The sequence below is a fragment of the Orcinus orca genome, chromosome 1 (assembly GCF_937001465.1).
Source record: "Orcinus orca chromosome 1, mOrcOrc1.1, whole genome shotgun sequence".
Classification (NCBI taxonomy): Eukaryota; Metazoa; Chordata; class Mammalia; order Artiodactyla; family Delphinidae; genus Orcinus; species Orcinus orca.
The window spans coordinates 153,979,559-154,001,728 of record NC_064559.1 but is presented as its reverse complement, the minus strand read 5'-3'; the positions used below and the strand labels follow the sequence as shown (position 1 = coordinate 154,001,728).

The 22,170-nt window shown below is 43.7% G+C and overlaps 1 protein-coding gene across 4 annotated transcripts in view; it reads right to left on the bottom strand.

Annotated features, from left to right (window-relative positions):
- Window positions 1-22,170, bottom strand: part of WLS (Wnt ligand secretion mediator) — a 107,053-nt gene that overhangs the window by 34,054 nt on the left and 50,829 nt on the right. For all 4 annotated transcript variants that reach the window (XM_004280750.3, XM_033407496.2, XM_004280751.4 and 1 more), the window contains 3 exons: window positions 7,315-7,439; window positions 2,337-2,498; window positions 244-380 (listed from right to left, as the gene is read on the bottom strand). In XM_004280750.3, coding sequence (XP_004280798.1) covers window positions 244-380; window positions 2,337-2,498; window positions 7,315-7,439 — 424 coding nt within the window. The remainder of the gene's footprint in view (window positions 1-243; window positions 381-2,336; window positions 2,499-7,314; window positions 7,440-22,170) is intronic.

Below are 22,170 nucleotides of genomic sequence, written 5' to 3'. Positions count from 1 at the left end.
AGAGCAAAGATACAACAGAGAGCTGGGAATATGAGAGCAGCAGAACCCCTAGGATTTAATAATAATTTGCACATGAAAGCTGAAGGAGAAAAAGAAGTCCAGGCTGATTTGCGGTCAAATCACCAGCCCAAGTATTGATAACACACTGACCACTTGAACTAGGCCCCCAGCAAAACCAGGTCCATGGCAGGCAAATCACAGGATGCCAGCGTTCCTTAAGGGTGCTCCAAAATCAGCTCTTACTTTTCCAGAAGCACAGGGGGTCGAGACATCATGGTGATCCTTCTCCAATACCACACCATAATGATGAAGATGCTGGGTGTAAGGAAGGTCTTCATGGCAAACCACACCTTGGTGAAGCCTCCATTTTGGTGAATTCCCTAGATAGAGACCAATCATAATTTTGAAGGTCAATATATCTTAGTGTTATTTTCTACCAGCAGATGCATTCTGGGGAGAGGTAAATGGAGATCGTTTTTGCTGAACTTTCAAGATCAATGAGCGCTAACAGTCACAGCATGTACTGTCCTCATCCTACCCGCCTGGGCCCCTCCTCAGGCACTGTAGAAATATAAATCAAAAGGCATAAAGATAGACTCACTCTATCCTAAGGGAACGATTAAGAACATGATCAAAGATTTGTCTATAAGGTTTTCATTGAAAAATTGGAGCTATCTTAGATGCCCAAAATGTTGGCATTGGTAAAACGTGTTAAGGTAAATCCGTACTGTGGAATGCTAAGCAGTACTACAAAGTATATTTATACTGTATTCACAATATATCATTAATTTTTTTTGGTCACAAACTCTTTATGAACTCAGAGAAATGTATTATATTATCAACATCTTGAATACATATGTAACTTTACACATACCCTTGTCATTCATTGGTGAATCAATCCCAGATCTCAACACAAATATTTTCCATCACGTTTTTAATAATATGTGGGCATTCAGTAATATGTGGGTGTCTGGTTAATACACTCATTAGACAAATATTGAGTGCCTACATTGTGCCAACAGTTGGAATACGGTTGTAATGTGATTTGTTTCTATTAATAGAGTATTGTTAATGATAACAACTTTTTTTAAATTTGTTAGAATGGCTTTCAGGTTATTCCCATAAAATTTCATTATACCTTACTTGTGTTACAATATCCTTCCTTTAGTGGAGAGAAAGGGGTGGAATGGATGTCATTGCCACAGGAGTTGCATATAAACACATTCTCTCTTCAAGAAATGAAAAAGATTTTGTGGGTGCCTACTGACACAGTATGCCCATGAAAGTTGGTATATACATAGGCACCAGCCACCATATTTCACAGTGAAGAAACTCTTGAAAACCACTGTATCAAAGTGCTTTTAGTATTTGCTAATGAAGATACAGAAACACTGAAATTCTGGGTTTCATGTAGAATAATCCCAAATTAAGACATTTTAAATATTCTCAAAATTTCTTCCATGGAAAGATACATACAATTAATTTTAAAAAGCAAGGAATGAAAGAGTCAGTTGAGTATGATGGCCTTTTTTTTGTAAGGGAAGGATTATATACACAGAGAAAAAAATTGAGGAGATACAGCATAACCTCAAAGTAGTTATTTCTCTAGATGGCAGGATGTTACAGGTAACGTTTATGTTCTACTCTGTGCTTATTTGTGCTTCTAATTTTTTTGTTTTGTTTTGTTTTGTTTTGTTTTGCTTTTTGCGGTACGCAGGCCTTTCACTGCTGTGGCCTGTCCCGTTGCGGAGCACAGGCTCCGGACGCGCAGGCTCAGCGGCCATGGCTCACCGGCCCAGCCGCTCCGCGGCACGTGGGATCTTCCCGGACCGGGGCACGAACCCATGTCCCCTGCATCGGCAGGCGGACCCTCAACCACTGCGCCACCAGGGAAGCCCCTGTGCTTCTAATTTTCTAGAGTAAATATGCATTTGTTTTTTAGATGTAAAAAAACCTAAATTAGATATAAAAAGTCATGCTGCACATTCTTTGTTTTCCCCTACTAAAGAGATAAAATGGAAAGAACCTAAATCACGACTGCTCCCTTTAACATTTGTGCTTGTAAGGTGAAACATGTAAAAAAAAAAATTACTTTTATCTTGGTGTTATTCACTATATAATCATGACCATCATAATAAAATCTTAAATGGACACAATAATTGCATTACTTTCCATTTCCATGGGTTTGTTATTCTTCTTACTTCTTAATGAAACAGTTGAGACATGGAAAATTCAAGATTGAGATGGAGCGTCTTTCCAATACACATGCTCACAACCAGTGTTCTTAGCCAGTGCTCTTATGTGACAGGCTGCCTGGATCAATCAGATTCACTTACCACCAGCCGGATATCCTTAATCTCTCCAATCCCAACATTGATTTTCTTCTTCTCATTCACAGGCAGCCGGATGTTTAGAAGGTAATACTTATGAGCCACAGACCCAATTTCCATGAAAGGAAGGACGTCACATTCATAGTAACGGCCCTCATGTTCTGCGGTCTGGAAGAAGAGTGGAAGGTTTGAGGCATGGTCACTATTTCCAATAGACTATGTCTGAATTGTCTTGCCTTTGCCTCATATCACCAATTCTAAAAAGCTAATGCTTAAAGGTATACCTCAGAGGTACAGATAATGGGGTACACTGGAGGCATGGCATCTACAAGCTGCTCACAATGAAGAGTAGCCCCCACTCGCTGCAACTGGAGAAAGCCCGCACACAGCCACGAAGACCCAACACAACCAAAAAGAAATAAATAAATTTATAAAAAGATAAAAATAAAACCCAGCCACATTCGAGATAGAACCAGAAATTTTAGGTAACAAGCAGAAATTTCTTCTATTTCGACACCTTTCTCAGCTCTTCAGTCCTCATTAGAGCCTCACGTCAGACTAACCTGGTCTACCAGGGCTACAATTTTATTTGCAGCATACCATCGGAGACCTCTAAGGCTCTGTGGAACAGTCAACTCAAATGTCCAGGAGGAAGCCCTTGCTAATGTTCATCACTTTCTGGGATGATGACTACTTATTTACATGGTTTTGGCCTGCAGGAGAAGCTACAAGAAGCTGAAAATATCTACTTTTTATTGATTTGACCAAAAAAAAAAGAAGCTACCCAAGGAGCCCTTGGAATTTGGGGAAGACATAAGGGGATGAAAGGAAACAATGAGATTATCTTGCTAGAGATGACCACTCGCAATTCTCTGCCTCTAAAGCTTTCTAACTGCCCAAGAGACAAGATGGCAGAGGGAGCAGAAATTAAATAAACAAAAATTTAGCTCAGTTTCTAGAAAAGCCTATTGGACTTCCTGCCAAGCAATTTAAGAGGTACCAGCCAGCACATGGAAGTGGGAGGTTGGCAAGTAGTACAACTTGCTTTTGAAAACTAAATTCTGCTCCACCTTCACAGGACACATGGCTATGTGTCCCAGCTGAGGGGTAGGGGAAGCAGGTAAGTATGGACACGTATAGGCAGGAGCTTCAGCAACCGAGGACTCTTCCCTGATAAAGCAAATGAGTGTCTTGTCTTCACTGCTGGGTTTGTATGCCAGCTTCAATGTTTGCTTGTTACCTCCTGATGAAGTGATGGGGGACTGATTTGGTGTTCCTAAGCCTGAATTCTCAGGGCCTCCAAAATTTTTTGTAAATCTTCAGAGTAAAAAGTCCAGTGGAGAAATCAAAAGGAAGATACCAAGGAATCTGTTTCTTCTGTGATCTTGGGGCAGGGGATGGGGTGGGAGGGCTCTTTACTGGACAGTCAGAGCTTAGAGTGCAATAAACAGACCTTTGTACAGGAATGGAAGACACACATGACATAAGTAGAGGTAGAGCAGGCAAATATCTTGCTTATGCACTTCCATTTTTCCCTTTCCCATTCATGGCAGACATCACTAATCAATCATGATAATTTTTCATCCTCTAAGGTCTAAGGGGCTCTTATCAGAAATACCAGTTGATTAGACACGGCATATAAGATTTTAAAAATTCTTCCGTAGAAAGGATCCTTCTTTTCCAAACCCCAGCTTCGGGTTGGATGAGTTTTCCTGTATAGATCTGTCTTCCTCTCCCCTCTGCTCCTTTCTCTTATACTTACAAATCAAGGCTATTATTAGGACTCTGCAGAACTACTGAAAATACAGTACAGGCTCTAATTCAGGCTCAGATGAAGCTGCACTCAGGAGGCTGATTACCTGCTATGGTAACAGCAAGAGGTGGGTTTTCTGATGTGTTTCCAGTCAGGGTCTTATTTATAGAAACTGAGAGTTTGAAGGAAACAAAACTTATTTAGTCTAATGCCACTGACTTGATTATGGGGCTCACCCAAGGTCCAAAAGTCATGGCAGAATTGGGTTGAGGACGTGGGTCTCCCAAGTCCAGCCTCCAGCTCTGATGCAGAGGAGGACTCGTGAGTGCAGCAGGAAGAAAGGAATGCTGTTTTGCCTCAGACATGCCTGAAGGCAGGCATTGATAAGGAGGGCACTGAACTTCAAGCCAGGAGGCTGAAATTCTCGTCCTGACCTCACCCCTTGCTGGGTACCTGGGGAAGGTCATCCACCTCATTTGGCCTCACTTTCTTCCTAAGTAAAGCAAGAAGGTTTAATTATATGATCTCTGGGGTTCCTTCTAATGCCCCGTCATGGGTTTTTATGTGTCCTCCACTTCCCTGTCTCTACAGAGAGGGTAACACCATCACATGAGATAAATTTACCTAAGTCCAACAAATGAGAGAGACACACAGGGTTCTGGGATCCCGGCCTGGCCTACCTGTCTCAGAGACAAATTCACTGTATCCTGCTGGGGACTTTTCCTTATTCACTGAGGTTCTGCCTCTGCCAGTATTTAGCACATTTAGGAAGAAAGATTTCCTTCTCTCTCTTCCCCCCTCCTTTTCCTTTCCCCCACGCCCCTCCACCCTCCCCCAAATCCAGCATAAGCCTGGCTAATTAGGACAAATTACAGCAGGTGGCAACTTGACTTTTTTTTTAACTTCACAATCCACCAGGGACTAAAAAGCTTTAAAGCAATTTCTCATTTAATCTTCAAACTCAAGTCTAAATTTCACTGCAATCAAAAAGCACAGATTTGATGATTCATTTCCTTCACACTTTTCAAGGTTTAATATCTTTCTTGAAAGGGATCAACACATCCTAAAGATAATTAAGCAACTGTCATTAAGAAGCAGTTGCAGTCTTCTTAACGGCCTCCCCCGACTCTGCTTCTCAGTGCCCTCTAAGTGTATAGTAAGGTGAGAAATGACTTTTCCCTTTTCTGAGGTTGATATTCCATATCCAAAAGCTTTATATCCTTTAGCTTAGACAGCCAACCAGTCTTACCTCTGAATGATGAGGTCAACTTTTAATTAATTTCCTCCATTGCATACAAAGGTCTAGAAATATTACATATCTCTCTCCTGCTACCTCCAGTTTCTCTTGACCATTCATTTTTACCTAGAGATTGCCCCCAAAGGCCTACCCAAAACAATTCCAGATGGCTTTTGGGTGGGGGGAACCCTATATTTGACCATTCAGCAAAGGGTCTACTGAAGTGACTTTCAAACTTTATCAAGCTTAAGAGAAGGAATTGAAATCCTGTTAAAACACAGATTCCTTGGTCCTACATGCTGAGATTTTGATTCATGGGTTTGGGGTGTGCCCTGGGAACCTGCATTTCCTACAAGCTACCAGGTGATGCTGACGTTGTTAGTCCTTAGACCACACTTTCCATAGCTCTTGTATAGGGAACCTGGGGAGGGAGAATTGACAAACACCAGGTGCCCCAAAAGATGCTTATGTGTAGGGTGCATGGTTTGCCCATGAGAGCTTTAATTTATACCTTTCGTCCTGTTGGCCCGACTGGTGAAACATGTCCCAGACTTGATTTTAAGTGATAAGGTTCATTATCTCATCTCGTCCTTATAAAAATTCCCAGGGCGAGTATTATTATCCCATTTTGCAAAGGAGAAACTGAAGCTTGGACAGTTGAAGCAAGCTTGCCTGAGGTCATGCAGTCAGTAAGTGAAACAGCCTGGAAGTGAAGCCAAGTATGTTTTGCTCCAAATCCAGGCCTTTAACTAATGTTCATGAACCTGCCCGGCCCCATCTTACTCCTCTTCGGGGCAGGACGGACAGGGCAGGGGCATGCTCCTCAGAGGCTTCAACCTGCCATTCTTACCATTCCACAGGGAACCCCAATTTTCCAGTTATAGGCAAAAGTGAAGTTAGGAAAGGCCAATGTTAGGAGAAGGGAGGAACTAAATCAGTCAACAGAGCGAGTACTACAAAGTAGCCCAAATCCTTCAGGAGCAACTGACCTGAAGATATCAAGTGACAAATGACATAATCAGGAATGTGCTTCAGTGCAGTTTGGCCTCTCGTGCATTTCATGCAAAGAAAACAAGACTATTTATGTCTGTGAAGGGACATCAGAGATCACCTAGCAGGTGCTACTCCTTGTCAACATTCTTGAGGAATGTGAGTAGCCATGAGTAACAGTAACTACGGCTCCATTTCAACTTCACAGAGACTTTCAAGGGGGGAAGGGGGTGGTGAGTGGGGAGGGGGACAGAATCTTGGCGAGGCATGTGTGAGGGCAGCATGTGGCACTGGAAAAGGGCCCCTCACTAATTCTGATTTGGTCCTTATACAGACAAATCCCACTATCCTCTGAGGGTCACTGAGTCCATGCCTGTTTACTTCCTGGGGAATCTAAGGCCTTTGTCCAAGAGAAAGTGTCTCCCTACTCTCAGTGAAGGATAGTGGCTTTCCTCCCCTTGATGGTTAAATGAGTCTTCCTGGAAGAACCAAAGAAGGGAGAGTCCTAAAAGTATGTAAGAGAACTGAGAGGTCTCAAAGGAAACTAGATTTCTCCCTCAGGTCCTCTTTTTGTCTGTGGTGTTTGTTCTCTGGGATTGTTAGTCTTCACACCTGCACACTGACTTGGCAACGGAGATGCCGATGAAACAGAGAAGCAGACACATGCATTGAACCAATATGAACAGATTTGTACATCTAAAATTAACTTAGCAATGATCTTCAAACACTTTTTGTTAATATCCAAAGAACCAAGAATTTATTTTTATGGAGGTATTTCAGAGAAATAACTAAATCACTTCAAACAGACATTCCTTCTTCTGTTCTTTCCTCCTTTGCAGGGACATGAAATATCTACATTGCCCTCTTCTAGGACAAAGGATGGTGACTACTAACCTTTGGGGGTCATGCATGCTTAGGAACAAGAAATGTGTCTGAGCAAACGTTCCCACATACCTGGAAACCAAATAAAAAATCCCATCAACTGAGACTTCAAGGTACCCTACCTTGGGGGAGGTGAAGGTACATTTGAGTTTCCGGGGCACTCTCTCATGGGCCATTTCAGTCCACTCAGCAAACATATCATCTCGGTAAGCCAGGGAAACATCCATGGAAACTTCTGCATTTTCTCCTGCAAGAGAAAGGATGCACAATTCAGAAAGAGCTTCTGGGAAGATACTTTGGAAACAGTATAAAAATTCTTATAGGCTCTACCATGGAAACCAATAAGACAAAAGAGACGTATCAGTTCCTATCAAATGCCAAACCTGACTCTCCAAACCTGAGGACTTAAAAGTCATAGGACGACTGTCTAAGCTGGACGTTGGGTCCCCTCCCACAACCAACTGCTCGGCCAAGGAGTCAAAGAGCATCCACGTAAAGTCCTCCAGAGGTGGGGGTCTCCCTCTCTCTGAGGCAGTTCAAATGGTCAGATTCCAACTCACGGTCAGCATTCATCCTCCTTAACTTGCACCACTGGTCCTAGGTCTGCCTGTAGGAGTCCCACAGCAGATGAGATCCTTTTTCCACAAAAGTTCCTTAGGCACTTGAAACCTGCAACTCATCTGCCTGTGCTTCCTCTCCTCTATGATAAAAATGACCAACTTTTTCAGCCACCCCTCAGAGACATGATTTAAGTACCTTGGGTGCTTTCTTCAGTACACAATCTACTCTGAAAGCATCCTTTTTAAAATTACCCCCAAGAAGCTCTCAAATATAGGCTCTGCTGCTTCTCAAAACCCCTTCTTCAGAGTATGGACAAAGTTAATATAAGAGGTAAAGGGTTTTTCCAAATTAAAGACTTATGCACAGACAGGAATATAATAATAAGTTCATAATTGTGCAAAGGAACGTTCACATACACTTCCATATCAATAAGGACCATGAATGGGTTTAACTCACCATAGAACTCATTAAGGAGATTAGAGTAATAAAAACTGCCTCTACCCATTTTGTCTGTTTTATACTCTGTTGAGCAAGTTCAAGAACAGAGGAGTCTTAATGGAGGAAAAAAAGCACAGACCACATTTCCAAAATGACCTTGGTTGGGGTTATGAGACTGGGCTCAGTTCTAGGCTCTGGAACCTGAATATCAGGTCACAAGGGAAAGATAAGAATAATTGCTATCTGGAAAATTAGGGCTGTTCTTTCCACTGACCCAGTGTGGCCTGTAGACAATTTGACAGTGTGTTGAATCCCTGGTTCTCTGAGGAAATCTAGGAAGAGAAGGAAATAATGCAGGAAAGAAGGAATTTGAGGCCATTCTGATATAGACCAAACCTTCATGAACATCAGCACCCGCTCCTTTATTAGTATCATTTAAACCCTCAGTCATTAATAATGAACTATCAGAAAAAGAAAGTAAAAAAGAAAAATCCCACTTAGAATCACATCAAAAAGAATAAAATACCTAGGAATAAACTTAACCAAGAAGATAAAAGACCTATACTCTGCAAACTATAAAATACTGATGTAGGAAACTGAAGATGATACAAAGAAGTGGAAAGATCTCCCATGCTATTGTATTGGAATAATTAATATTGTTAAAATGGCCATGCTACCCAGAGCTATCTACAGATTTAATGCAGTCCCTATGAAAATACCCATGACCTTTTTCACAGAACTAAAACAAATAACCCTAAAATTTATATGGAACCACAAAAGACCCAGAATTGCCAAAGCAATATTGAGATAAAAAGAATAAAGCTGGAGGTGTCACCTTCCCAGATTTCAGACTATACTACAAAGCTACAGTAATCAAAACAGCATGGTACTGGCACAAAAACAGATACATAGATCAATGGAACAGAATAGTGAGCCCAGAAATAAACCCAAACACCTGTGGTCAATTAATCTATGAGAAACGAAGCAAGAATATACAATGGAGAAAAGATAGTCACTTTAATAAGTAGTGCTGGGGAAACTGGACAGCTACATGTAAAAGAATAAGATTACAACATTTCCTCACACCATATACAAAAATAAACTCAAAATTGATTAAAGACCTAAATGTAGAACATGATACCATAAAGAAGATAACATAGGCAGAACACTCTTTGACATAAATCACAGCAATATTTTTTTGGATTTGTCCCCTAAGGCAAAAGAAATAAAAGCAAACATAAACAAATGGGACCTAATTAAACTTAAAAGTTTTTGCATGCAAAGGAAAGCAATGATAAAACAAAAAGCCTACAGAATGGGAGAAAATATATGCAAATGATGCAACTGACAAGGGATTAATATCCAAAATATACAAACAGCTCATACAACTCAATATCAAAAAAACAAACAATCCAGTTAAAAAATGGGCAGAAGACTTGAATAGACGTTTTTCCAAAGAAGATATATAGATGGCCAACAGGCACATGAAAAGATGCTCAACATTTCTAATATTAGAGAAATGCAAGTCAAAGTACAGTGAGATATTACCTCACACCCATCAGAATGGCTACCACCAAAAAGTCTACAGAAAACAAGTGTTGGTGAGGATGTAGAGAAAAAAGAACCCTGTACACTGTTGGTGGGAATGTAAATTGGTGCAGCCACTACAGAAAACAGTATGGAGGTTCCTCAAAAAACTAAAAATAGAACTACCATACAATCCAGCAATTTCACTCCTGGGTATATATCCAGAAAAAATGAAAACACTAATTCAAAAAGATACATGCACCCTAATGTTCATAGCAACACTGTTTTCAGTAGCCAAGATATGGAAGCAATCCAAGTGTCCACCGACAGACAAATGGATAAAGAAGATGTGTTATAAATATATATATATATATATATATATATACACACACATATATAAATACACACATAAGCACACACAATGGAATATTACTCAGCCATAAAAAAGAATGGAGTTCTGCCATTTGCAGCTATATGAATGGACCTAGAGAATATTATGCTTTGCTTATGTCAGAGAAAGACAAATACTATATGATATCACTTATATGTGGAATCTAAAAAATAATACAAACGAATGTATATAGCAAAATAGAAACAGATATAGAAAACAAACTAGTGGTTACCTGCAGGGAGAGGGAAGGGGTGAGTGGCATGTAAGGGGTATGAGATTAAGAGATACAAACTGCTATGTATAAAATAAAAAAACAACAAGGGTATATTGTATAGCATAGGGGATTATAGCCATTATTTTATAATAACTGTTAATAGAGCATAATCTGTAAAAAAAAAAAAAAAAAAACCTGAATCTCTATGCTGTATATCTGAAACTAATATAATACTGTAAATTAACTACATTTCAATGAAAAATTAACAAAAGATAATAAATCTGTCAAACATGGTGAACTGGCTACTATGTTTTCCTCCTCTCACTCCTGAAACTCCAAAAAAAAACCAAACAACAAACAAAAAAACAGTAAAAGAACACAAAGGATATTAAATCACAAGGGGAAAAAAAATGGTAGTGACATGAGCAAACCAGAGACAGCAACAATTTTTTCGAAGATGAAAAACAGATGGAGTAGGATTTCCTGACAGCCACAGAGATGGGCACAGCCGAAACTCCATGGAAGGGATATTTTGGAAGAGTGAGCCAACATGTCCAACAGACCCCCAAGCCACTCAGAAATGGAAAGCACTAGGTGTGACATAAGACAGAAGAGGCAAGATGCTGACAACGGGGTAGTGGGGTCAAAGTCTGTACACAGAATCGCTGGAACCCCAGTTCTCATCCATCTTCCCATCTCCACATAGTCCAGGAGACTCTGGACTTGAGGACACCAGGCTGTGCAGAGACCCAAGGCTGAGAATGGATAATAAGAGTCTGTATAAGAAACTGTGGAACGCCTGGCTTGGCAGAAGCAATGCTCAGAGTTTGTACCTCCTCTTGGTTAGGAACCAGAATGGCTACAACCGTTTGTCACTTGGCAGCCTCAGTGGTCCAAAGAAAGAACTGAGCAGAGCTCCCATCTGTGAGTTGAATATTAGGCACCAGGGTACCTCCTTTTCATTTCTAACATTGTGATTAGGAATTGGGACTTTCAACTCTGTCGAAAGGGCACTTCCAGAACCACAGAACTCAACAGTATAAATCTGAAAGGTATAAAGGAAGTTATCAATTCTCATATTGTGCTCCTTGGAGGACCAGGGTTCAGAGCAGCACCGGCCTTAGACACAGCACAGCAGGAGGGGCCCTGAATCTGGGCGCCACACTTTTCAAGGGTCCCGCTCGGTCTGGCCCTTTTCCAGCTGTTCTCTTCCTCTCCAGATGAGAAGACCCTGAAGTGAAGAGGACATGTTCATCAAGAGCCTAACCCCTTCCGCAATTTTTAGAACATGGTCCAGGAACTCAGGACCCCAGAATACGTACCCAGACAGCTCTGAGCCTACTTCCACATCGTGGGACTGGGGGGGACCTCTTCCCCAGATCTGGCCTCCCAGAGGGAACTACACGACTGCTTGTGCACCCTTGGGCTCAGGAGTGCTCAAACGGCTGCTGTTTGGAGGAGGATACAGACAGAGCCTGAGCTTGGAGGGTGGGGTGTCCACACAGAAACACACTCTTTGTATGGGATGGAGCCAGGGGCGGGAAGAAAAGACATGTAGAAGCCCACACTCCCTGGTCCATCACATTTTTGGCACAGAATTCCAAGGCATCCAAGAATCTTAAATTCACATCCAGACTTCCAGTGCATTACAAAAGTAAATGTGTTACAATTGGATGATAAGACTTAGTTGGCTTAATAATTTGGTAAGCCAAGTTTATCACTTTAAAAATATTTAGACATGTGGCAGCCATGCCTTCATAGGTACTCTTACCTTGTACCCCACAAATGTTAGGAGTGGGCCTGGTACAGAGCAGGTGCCTCAGGGAGAGAAAGGGCCAGACAGACTGGCCTCCTGGCCTGCTCCTGCTTTAAAAGTTATTGCCACCTGTTGGGAATCCCCAGACTGTTTTAAAATATGCTGTTAAAAACAAACAAAAGGGGTTTCCGTGGTGGCGCAGTGGTTGAGAGTCCACCTGCCGATGCAGGGGACACGGGTTCGTGCCCCCATCCGGGAAGATCCCACATGCTGCGGAGCGGCTGGGCCTGTGAGCCATGGCCGCTGAGCCTGCGCGTCCGGAGCCTGTGCTCCGCAACGGGAGAGGCCACAGCAGTGAGAGGCCCGCGTACCGCAAAAAAAAAAAAAAAATTTTAAACACTGTTTTCGTGTACAATTACTCTGTGTTAGGTCCTCATGACTTCCGTGCTTTCATTTAAATGACCTCATGAAACAACTTATAAAGTGGGCATGGATATTTCCTTTTGATTAGTGAGTAAACCGAGGTTCTCAGATATGAAGTGACTTGCCTGAAGTTGTATTATTGTTGGTAACATGAGAAAGAGAAGTATTTTGAAACTGTCTTAAAAGACAACCATCTTATTTGTATGGCGTAAAGAAAACTGGGTAACTTGTGATGAAAGAAGCCCCTCAAACTAGTCACAAAATATGAATAGGTAGGTCTTTAATAAAAGCAAGTCTTCACGTGTACACTGTCCCCGTCGGTCATCACACCCATCCTATAAAGAGGTTAGTTATGTAAATTGTCCAAGAGTACATGGCTAGTAATTGCAGAGCTGGGCCTTAAACCTCAGTCCGGATCACCCCAGACCCCACCACCCTCTGTTACCTTTGTTGGTAGAAACAAAATTCAAAAGAAACTTAACAGTTGAATCAAACACACTGCGTGCAGAGACCACTCAACTCTGACCAAACACAACTTTCTACAGGAGAGAAACACACGACTACTTCAGAAAACTGACTGGAGGAGTGTGATGCGACCCCCCACCCCACCGCCCCAGCGTGGAGTCGGAAGCCTGGCGACGCTTGTGTTCATGTTGTGGATCTGGCCCTAACCAGGTGTGTAGTCAGGGACAGAAGTGAGCCCCATGGATGGGGGGCAGCTGCTTTCAGCTCCAGCCATCATCGTAAGGCAGCACAGGTCTTCCGACCAGACCTGCTGCTTCTTTCAAGAGAAGCCAGAAATGCAGATGGTTATACAACATCTCTCAATCTTTACATGTCAATAACCAATTCGCTAAAAATGAAAGGAAACAAAATCTCTGCGCAGGTCAGCTAATAAGACATCAGGCAAGCTGTGTCATTCTTTGGGGGGACACTTTTCCTACTCCCCCCACACCACCGTTCTTTTCTTTCCATTTCAGCATTAGGCGAAGTTCTTTCTAAAGCTTTCTATTTTGGTTCATGAACTTTACCACATACCCTGCCTAATCCTCACACATCACCTCCTTACTTCCTTTGCCATCTGGGGGCAGGTGTTATCATTCCTGTTTGTGAGGCAGAGAAGCCAAGACTTGGAAAGCTTCACCCCTAGAAACATCAGACACTCAAGCTTCTAGAGTTTCATGGCGTATAGTTCTTACAGAAACCACAGGGAGAATGGCCGGTTCAAGTGGCCCTCGAGCCTTCCCTGGCTGGACTCTGTGATCTCTCCTACCCACCCTGCCATGAACATTCAGGTTCCTTACCCTGTTGGAATAGGACTTGCCTCCTAGGATTCTGTGATCATTAAATCAGTTACTACATGAAAAATCCTTAGAATAGTGCAGAAAGCATGAAGGGTTAGCTATTGTTTTTATCATTTTATTAGGGAAGTGAAAGTCAGTCTTATACTTACTTTAATTCAAAATAATTTCCGGGTTTCAGGGACATGGAACCTCCCACTATGAACCCGTATCCAAACCTGGAACACAAAACTCAGAAAAAGGAAAACACTGGGCAGAGAAATACAGCAAAGCTCTGAAGTCAGCCACCAGAATCACTTCCTCTTCTGTCTCCAATGGACTCGGAAACAAAGTTCAGCTTTAATGACTATGTTGCATGTAATAAAACACTGGTCTCATGACACCCCTCCCCTCCTCACAGAGATAATGAAAGTAAAGCATCCAATTTGAACTCCCAGGGAGAATGGCAGGAAGGCCAAGGATACCTCTGGCACCTGGAGAACCTTCCCTATAAAACAAGGATGCTGGTTATACCAGTTCCATGGGGTAAAGTTGTGAAGTATATCAGCATAGGGCATTTATAGATTTGAAATGCATGGTTTTCCACACCTAAACGAGACCAGCAGCTTTGCTATCCTGTGGGTTGTCGGAGCCTCGCGTTTCTCAAATGGCTTTGGAGACACATTTTGGTTGCAGGGAAAATCCATTCTCAGTACTGGGAAGGGAGGTGTGGAAAGGCACACTCGGTATTTCCATCCTGTTATGGGAGCAGTGCTCTGATGTGAGGAACCTGCACTCCAGGGTTCCGGAAAAACAGACCCAGACTGCAGAGTATCATTACAAGCAGAAAGATCTGTGCCTTTCCATATTGGGAAGTATAGACCAATCATATCCTTAAGAAGCATTTATCTCTGTATGAGTTAAAACGCCTTGCCCTGGGCTTCCCTGGTGGCGCAGTGGTTGGGAGTCCGCCTGCTGATGCAGGGGACGCGGGTTCGTGACCCGGGAAGATCCCACATGCCGCGGAGCGGCTGGGCCCGTGAGCCATGGCCACTGAGCCTGCGCGTCCAGAGCTTGTGCTCCGCAACGGGAGGGGCCACAACAGTGAGAGGCCCGCGTACCGTGGGCAGGGGGCGGGGAAAACAAAAAAAAAACGCCCTGCCCTTCATGAGAAAAGTGTTTGCCAATCAGTTTTCTGAAGACAAGTGGAAGGCCAGAGAGGTGAGCCAGTCCTTAGCATAAGCCAAAAACGGTGGGGGGACAAATAGCTAGGAAAACAGTGTGAGCACCTCAAGAAACCTAGGGCAGCTGCTTAAGGTAAGAATGGTCCCTGGGAGGAGGGGCTAAAGTGATGAAAGATGAGCCTTCCTTGAGGAAAAAGAAAGAAAGTAATCAAAATGCTTCTTACTTACACTTTTAGAAACAGGTATTTGCCAGCCAGGATAGTACAAAGAGCTTGGCGGCCAAACAGATCTGCTTTTCAATTTAATCTTTATGTCTTCCTAGCTAAGAGACCTGAAATGTCTTAGTTTCCACCTCTGCAATATAGAAATAGTGGGACCTACTTCTCAAGGCTGTTGACAGGACCACTTGGCATATAGGTACTTAAAAATACTCACTCCCTTTCCATCCAGTCCTAGGATGGTTATGTTATATTGTTGATCAATTAACTGGAAATAAAGGGGAAAAGGGGGAGGACAAGTTACATTAAGAGTTATTAAAGAATTATTTTATGGTTGTCAAAAGCTTTTCATTTCCCTAAGAAACCTTGATTTCCCTGGGCCCTTGTTCTGGGAAAGAATTAAAGAGATTTCAAAATGCTCACATGCATTCCCACGTTACATAGGGGAGCTACCAGTCACCAGGTTTGTTTGGGTAACCTCAGAAGGAGGCCGTGCAGACCAGCATCCTCCCAGCCTCCTGCAGACATATAATCTGGGGTTATTTATGCCAGCATTCCTACCCTGATCAAAAACTCCCTGACCTGGCTTGTATTTTCTTGACGTTTTCAATTAAGGAAATAACAAAACCAACCCTGTCCAATATCCACGGTTAGGTCTGGCAAAAATGGACTCAGCTAATTATAAATTTGGTCTCCGCTGTTTTCTTAAGATGCCCTAGAGGCCTGCGTGTAAGCAGTTATAACATGAATGAGTACAATTATTTCGCAAACCAGCCTAACAGTTTAGTTCACACCACCTCTCTCATTTTTCCCCCATCACGTCAAGCATTCGCGTTGTGGAGAAATATTTTCCACATGTAGGAAGACATTTTTCTAAGCATCATCAGAATGATCCCTTGCTATATTCTGAAGCAGTATCTCCTAATTGAAGTAAGCTGTCTATGAAACATGACTAGGGCATAGGGGAATGTTCCACACATCAGGCCCTTTGCAGTTAGAAAACATCCACTCACGCATATTGCACCCTACTGGACTGCTTAAAGGCTATACATTTGGAAAAGTAGTTGGGCATCAAATGTTTTGTAAACTAATGAATCTGCAGGACCACAGAATATAGAACAAATACATCCTGGTGTTCACTGGGTTGTAGAATAGCCCCTTCCCCTTCCAACTCAGCTCACTTGCCCTGAGGGGTCTCATCTGCTCTTGGGACACCAGCCACCTCTCAAGTTCAGATTCCTCTCCTAAGTTTCAAATCTGCACGCTCACTACCCACTGGATGGCTTTATTTCTGTGGTTCAGAAAAGAAAGCCAAACCACCAGATCTGGTCAATTCTCTCAGCTCATCAAGTCTTGCAGATTTATCCCCGTCTCTCTCCTCACCACCACTCCCCATGTTCAAGGTAACCATCATTTCAGGTCTAGATGACACAAACACATGCCCCATGCCTGTGTTTCACACTGTAGCCAGATAGATGATTTCTGAGATACTTTCAATGTCTTTACATTACCCTCAGTCTAATGTTGAAACTCCTTAAATGGCATAAGAGACTAAGATCTGACTCTCGGTTAGCATCCCAGGGTCTCATCTCGCAAACTCTTCCCTATTCCTGCCTCCCCAGACTAGTCACCTTAGCCCGCCATCCTGCCTCCAGCCTGGAAGATGGGTAAGAGTTCAGGCTCTGGAGAGAGGCAGCCTGGAATCATGGCCCACCTTGGCCACTTGGTGGCCAAGTAGGCAAGGTGTACAACAGTAGGCAAGCCCCTGAACTTCTCTCTCTATAAAAGGGGGAGAACAGCATGCCCATCTCCTATGGTTGTGAGGACTAAATGTGCTAATCACTCAGCACAGCCCTGGCATACAGTAAGCACTCAGTAAATGCTGACTGCTTTTTTAAGTCTGCTACTCAAGGTTACCTACACTTACTGCACTTGGGGTCCCTGCTTGCATACCAGGTTTTTAATAGGTGTCCCCTTTGAGAGGATGAATTACAAAAGAGCTTCTTTGCCTCTGGGCTGCAGACAGTACTCTGCAGATAGTGCTTGGCATTCCCACTCATGCCAGAACAACTCCTGCTCATCCTCTAGAATTCTACAGATTCATTCCCGCCTTCCCTCGCCCACTAAAACGGATGAAGTGCCCCTCCTCTTGCTCGCACAATACCCTGTGTGTCCAGCACTGTAACACGTATCCTACTGCAGTTCAGCTACCTATTTACCTGTATCTCTTTCCCTACCCACCTCCCACTTAGACTGAGAGGTTCATGAAAGCCAGGGACAACCTCAGTTTTTCTCACAGCTATATCACCCCATGTCTTTACAAAACAGATAGTCATTAAATATTTGCCAAATTAATGAATATCATTCTTCTTCCTCCAAATATTCCTACAATCCAAAATTCCCTCTGTCACTCCATCACCTCTATAACAAACGTGTGTAGTCTATAGTTTGCTGTGTTCTGGTGGCATTCACTTTCTTTTCCCCACTGCCTGCTTCCTTTCTCCCCCCACCCGCCCCCACCAACACACACACACACACACACACACACACACACACACACACACACACACACTCAGAAAAAAGGATGTTCCTCAAATTTGGCCAAGGGTCCCATCAAGGAGCAATATGCCTGTTCCCGGGACTGGGTGGAAGGGGAGTGAGCCTGAGGGAGGCACCATCTCCTTCCTCCCTCTCCATCTGAATTATAATATGGGGTTGCAGTAGTGTTCTGCTTGAGAGGGCTAGTAGGGGTAAAGGAGGAGAAAGGATGTAGCCACAGGGACTAGAAACCAAATAGTCCTCTGACCTGTTCTAGAGTTTAAGGTTTAAGTAAAACAATAAAAAGATGGGTCTTTGAGGTGTGTATCATGCCTGCCCAAGTCTATAGGGATAAGAGAATAGGTGGAACTACTGGCAAGAGACTTCAGAGAAGAAAAACTGTACAGCACCCATTTGGGTATAACACGTCAGGTCTCTGGTAATCTACTCAAGCCTATTTTTCCAGGACAGAAAAGAAGCCCATCAGGAACTCATAACAGGATGTCATAACAGCTGGTGTGGCCACCAAGATGGAATAATGTACCTCTGAAACCTCTAATTCTAAATGGACCATCCAATCCAATTCATTTTTTAATCCACCAAATATGTTTAAGCACCTACTAGTTTCTATGCACAATAGTGGGGATGAAAAAGACATACAAGGCAAAGTCATCGCCCTTGATTGTTCACAGTAAGGTGGGGAAGGCAGGCATATACATAAATAAGTATTATCTCATGTGGGTAGTACATCTAAAGTAGGTATATACAGTCAGTCCTCTATATACAGACTCAGAACCTGCAGATATACAAGGCTGGCTGTACTGCACCATTTTATATAAAGGACTTGGGCGTCCATGAATTTTGATATTCAGGTGGATCCTGTAACCAATCCCCCAGGGATATCGAGGGATGACTGTAGTCAGCACAAAGATGTCAAGAGTGCTAGGTAGGGGGACAAGAAATGCAGCATAGAATGCACGATCTTCTAGATTATCTCATCTAGAAGAAATGATGTTTAACTGTGAATCACAGGATGAGTAAGAGTTCACTAGGTAAGGAAGCAGGAGAAGAAATTATAGGCAGAGGGAGCCGCATGCCTAAAGAGTCACGGAAGCAAAAAATAGGACAGTGTAGTAAGAGAAATCAACTAATTCAATACGGCAGGGAATGGGAAAAGGAGTGGAGAAAACAGACAAGGTTGAGAGGAGGAAGGATCTTCTGACAAAGAGAAGAAACGTGCTCTGAACACTGCATTTTATTTCTTTATTTATTTTAATATTTTACTTATTTATTTTTTTTGGCTGGGTTGAGTCTTCGTTGCTGCACGCAGACTTTCTCTAGTTGTGGCAAGCGGGGGCTACTCTTCATTGCCGTGCATGGGCTTCTCATTGCGGTGGCTTCTCTAGTTGCAGAGCACGGGCTCTAGGCACGTGGGCTCAGTAGTTGTGGCTCGTGGGCTCTAGAGAACAGGCTCAGTAGTTGTGGCGCACGGGCTTAGTTGCTCTGTGGCATGTGGGGTCCTCCCGGACCAGGGATCAAACCTGTGTCCCCTGCATTGGCAGGCGGATTCTTAACCACTGCGCCACCAGAGAAGTCCCAGCATTTTCTTTAGAAGGATGTTTAAGCAAAGAGATCTGGCAGCTGTGTGAAAGGCAGACTGGGATAAGGTGGGGGAAGGGGTAGAGAGATCTAGAAGAAACTGTGACCCGCTGCATTTACACAGTTTTCAGCATGTTTAAGATTATTTCATCTCATAGTAAAGGTCACCAGAAGGACCTTCCCCATTTTCCAAGGAATTTGAACTCAACAATGAGCCAATCTTTTCCTAAAAAAGCTAGAGAAATCAGAACCATCCAAGCTGGCAAGTGTTAAAACACTGGAAAGCAAATGTGGCCACACTGCTCTTTCCTATTCGACCATAATCAACATAAATGTGGAGTGAAAACAAACTTGACAGCCAAGGGAGGGAAACACACAGTGGGTTTCTTTGCTTTCTCCCCAGGACACCATCAGCGCACAGAGCATCTAGAATAATAGCCAGTGTGATGGTTAGGAAAATCTACCTGCCTCTCCCTCTCCCTCTCTCCCTCTCTCCCTCTCTCCCTCTCTCCCTCTCTCCCTCTCTCTCCCTCTCTCTCCCCACCCCCCCCAATGCAATTAGAGAAGAGAGCTTCATTCACACTGAATCTAAAAATAGACGACAGCGGAGTTCACAGGCTGACAGCTGCATTCTCATACAGTAACCAGGAGAGGAAAGGGATGGCTAATTTAACTTAACAACTCCCAAAACAAACAGTGCAGAAGAAGTCCAGGATAAAGAGAAAACACAAAGGTCACTTCTTCAAAGGGCTGGAAGAGGAATGGGGTCACTCTGTGGCAGTGTATTAGTCCTCCTCAAATCCTGATGAAACCAGAGAAGTAGTGTGCCCAGATCTGCCCAGAGTCCTTCAGACAGGAGCTCTGGCAGATGAAACGGCTGAAGAAATGCAATCAAGATCAGGCAGGAGGGCCAGGACTTGTCTTCCTAACTTTTTCCTACATCACCTGGATACCTTAAAAGCTAAGAAAGTCACTCCATTTTCTAGATAAATTAGCTCTTCCCCCCTGCCTCACCCTACCTTCAGGAAATCTAAATCACACTCTGCCTAGCCTGAGGCAGGAAAAAAAAAAAAAAAGTTATCCAGTAAATTAACATGGATCATTAAGGGAAAGAAACCAGGTGTCTCAAAGGAATTCACCCTTTCTTTTTTCCTCTCCTCGGTCCCAAAACGTTTTGTTCCCCAGTCTGTCCTGCCCAGGGAGGGGATTATGGTTGGGCTTCAAAAGAAACAAGGGAATGCTTGTGGACAGGAAGCAGACTCTCTCTGCAGCTCTCCCACAGATCTGTGCTGGCTCTCAGGGCGGCTGCCAGCCAGCTAAATGTCAGATCGCTGCACCCCGCATTCCCGAGCCACACCACCTCCATCGCCCCGGTGACTAAGCTGTTTCAACAGCTGTGTCACTGCTGGAGTCAGGCCAGTGTTCTTTGCACAGAGTATGTGCTTCGTGCGGCTTAGGTGGGGAATTATTGCACACGGGACTGGGGTGCTATTTGCAGAGCAGGTCCTCCCCTTGATCATCAGCAAGGGCATTCCCTGACCTCCGGGAAGCAACGAGACAATGTTGGGCTGCTGCTCAGGCTTCCGGGAGATGGTTGGACTCAAAACACCACAAAGAGGGTGGAGAAGGCATGTGTGTCTGTGAGACAGAGAGAAGAAAACCAGGACCCTGGGTTGGGCCCCGAAGACCTCAACGGCCCCTCCCTCAATAAAAGCCACCAGTACTGAAAGGAGGTTCCTTCTTCTGCTCTTCCTCTCCAGCCGTCTCCCTCAGTCTCTCCTGGGAAAGCCTCTTTCCTATCATGTAATGTTGGCACCCCCTTCATCTCTGTCGGTCTGTCTGTGCACCTCTCCGCAAACTTGCCTCTGAACAACACTAGGCCTGGGCAGCGTCCTCTTGCGGGCCTTGTGCCAGTGCCTCTTGTGTTCTCTCAGCCCCTGGCCTTCCCCTCTCCCACTGCACCGCCTACCGTTGTTTATGTTTATCTCACTCCTGACGCAAGCTGGGCCCGTGGACTCTCGTTCGTGCCCTCCCACCCACTACAGTCGAGCCTCTTGCTCAGCAAGGCAGGCACAGCAGGCATCCCTTACTAACTGCTGAACATAGCAACCCAGCTCCCTTCCAGCGAGGGCTGATGGGACCCAGGCAAAGGCATTGCACTTGTGGCCTTTCTTATCTGTGGGCAGGACCAGTTTCCACTTGTAGGCAATTCTACGCTGCATCCAACCAGGAGCCCTATTAACCTGCTCTCCCTCCCAAGTTGTTCTCACAGCAGCAATCGGGCTACGTTTTCTGACATTAAAGAGATCCCAGAAATGTGTTTTCTTAACCGTAATTCAAAAAGAGTCATGTACCACAATGTTCATTGCAGCACTATTTACAATAGCCAGGACATGGAAACAACCTAAGTGTCCATCAACAGATGAATGGATAAAGAAGATGTGGCACATATATACAGTGGAATATTACTCAGCCATAAAGAGAAACGAAACTGAGTTATTTGTAGTGAGGTGGATGGCCCTAGAGTCTGTCATACAGAGTGAAGTAAGTCAGAAAGAGAAAAACAAATACCGTATGCTAACACATATATGTGGAATCTTAAAAAAAAAAAAAATCGTTCTGAAGAACCTAGGGGCAAGACGGGAATAAAGACACAGACGTAGAGAACGGACTTGAGGACACGGGGGTGGGGGAGGTAAGCTGGGATGAAGTGAGAGAGAGGCATGGACATATATACACTACCAAACGTAAAATAGCTAGCTAGTGGGAAGCAGCCGCATAGCACAGGGAGGTCAGCTCCGTGCTTTGTGACCACCTAGAGGGGTGGGATAGGGAGGGTGGGAGGGAGA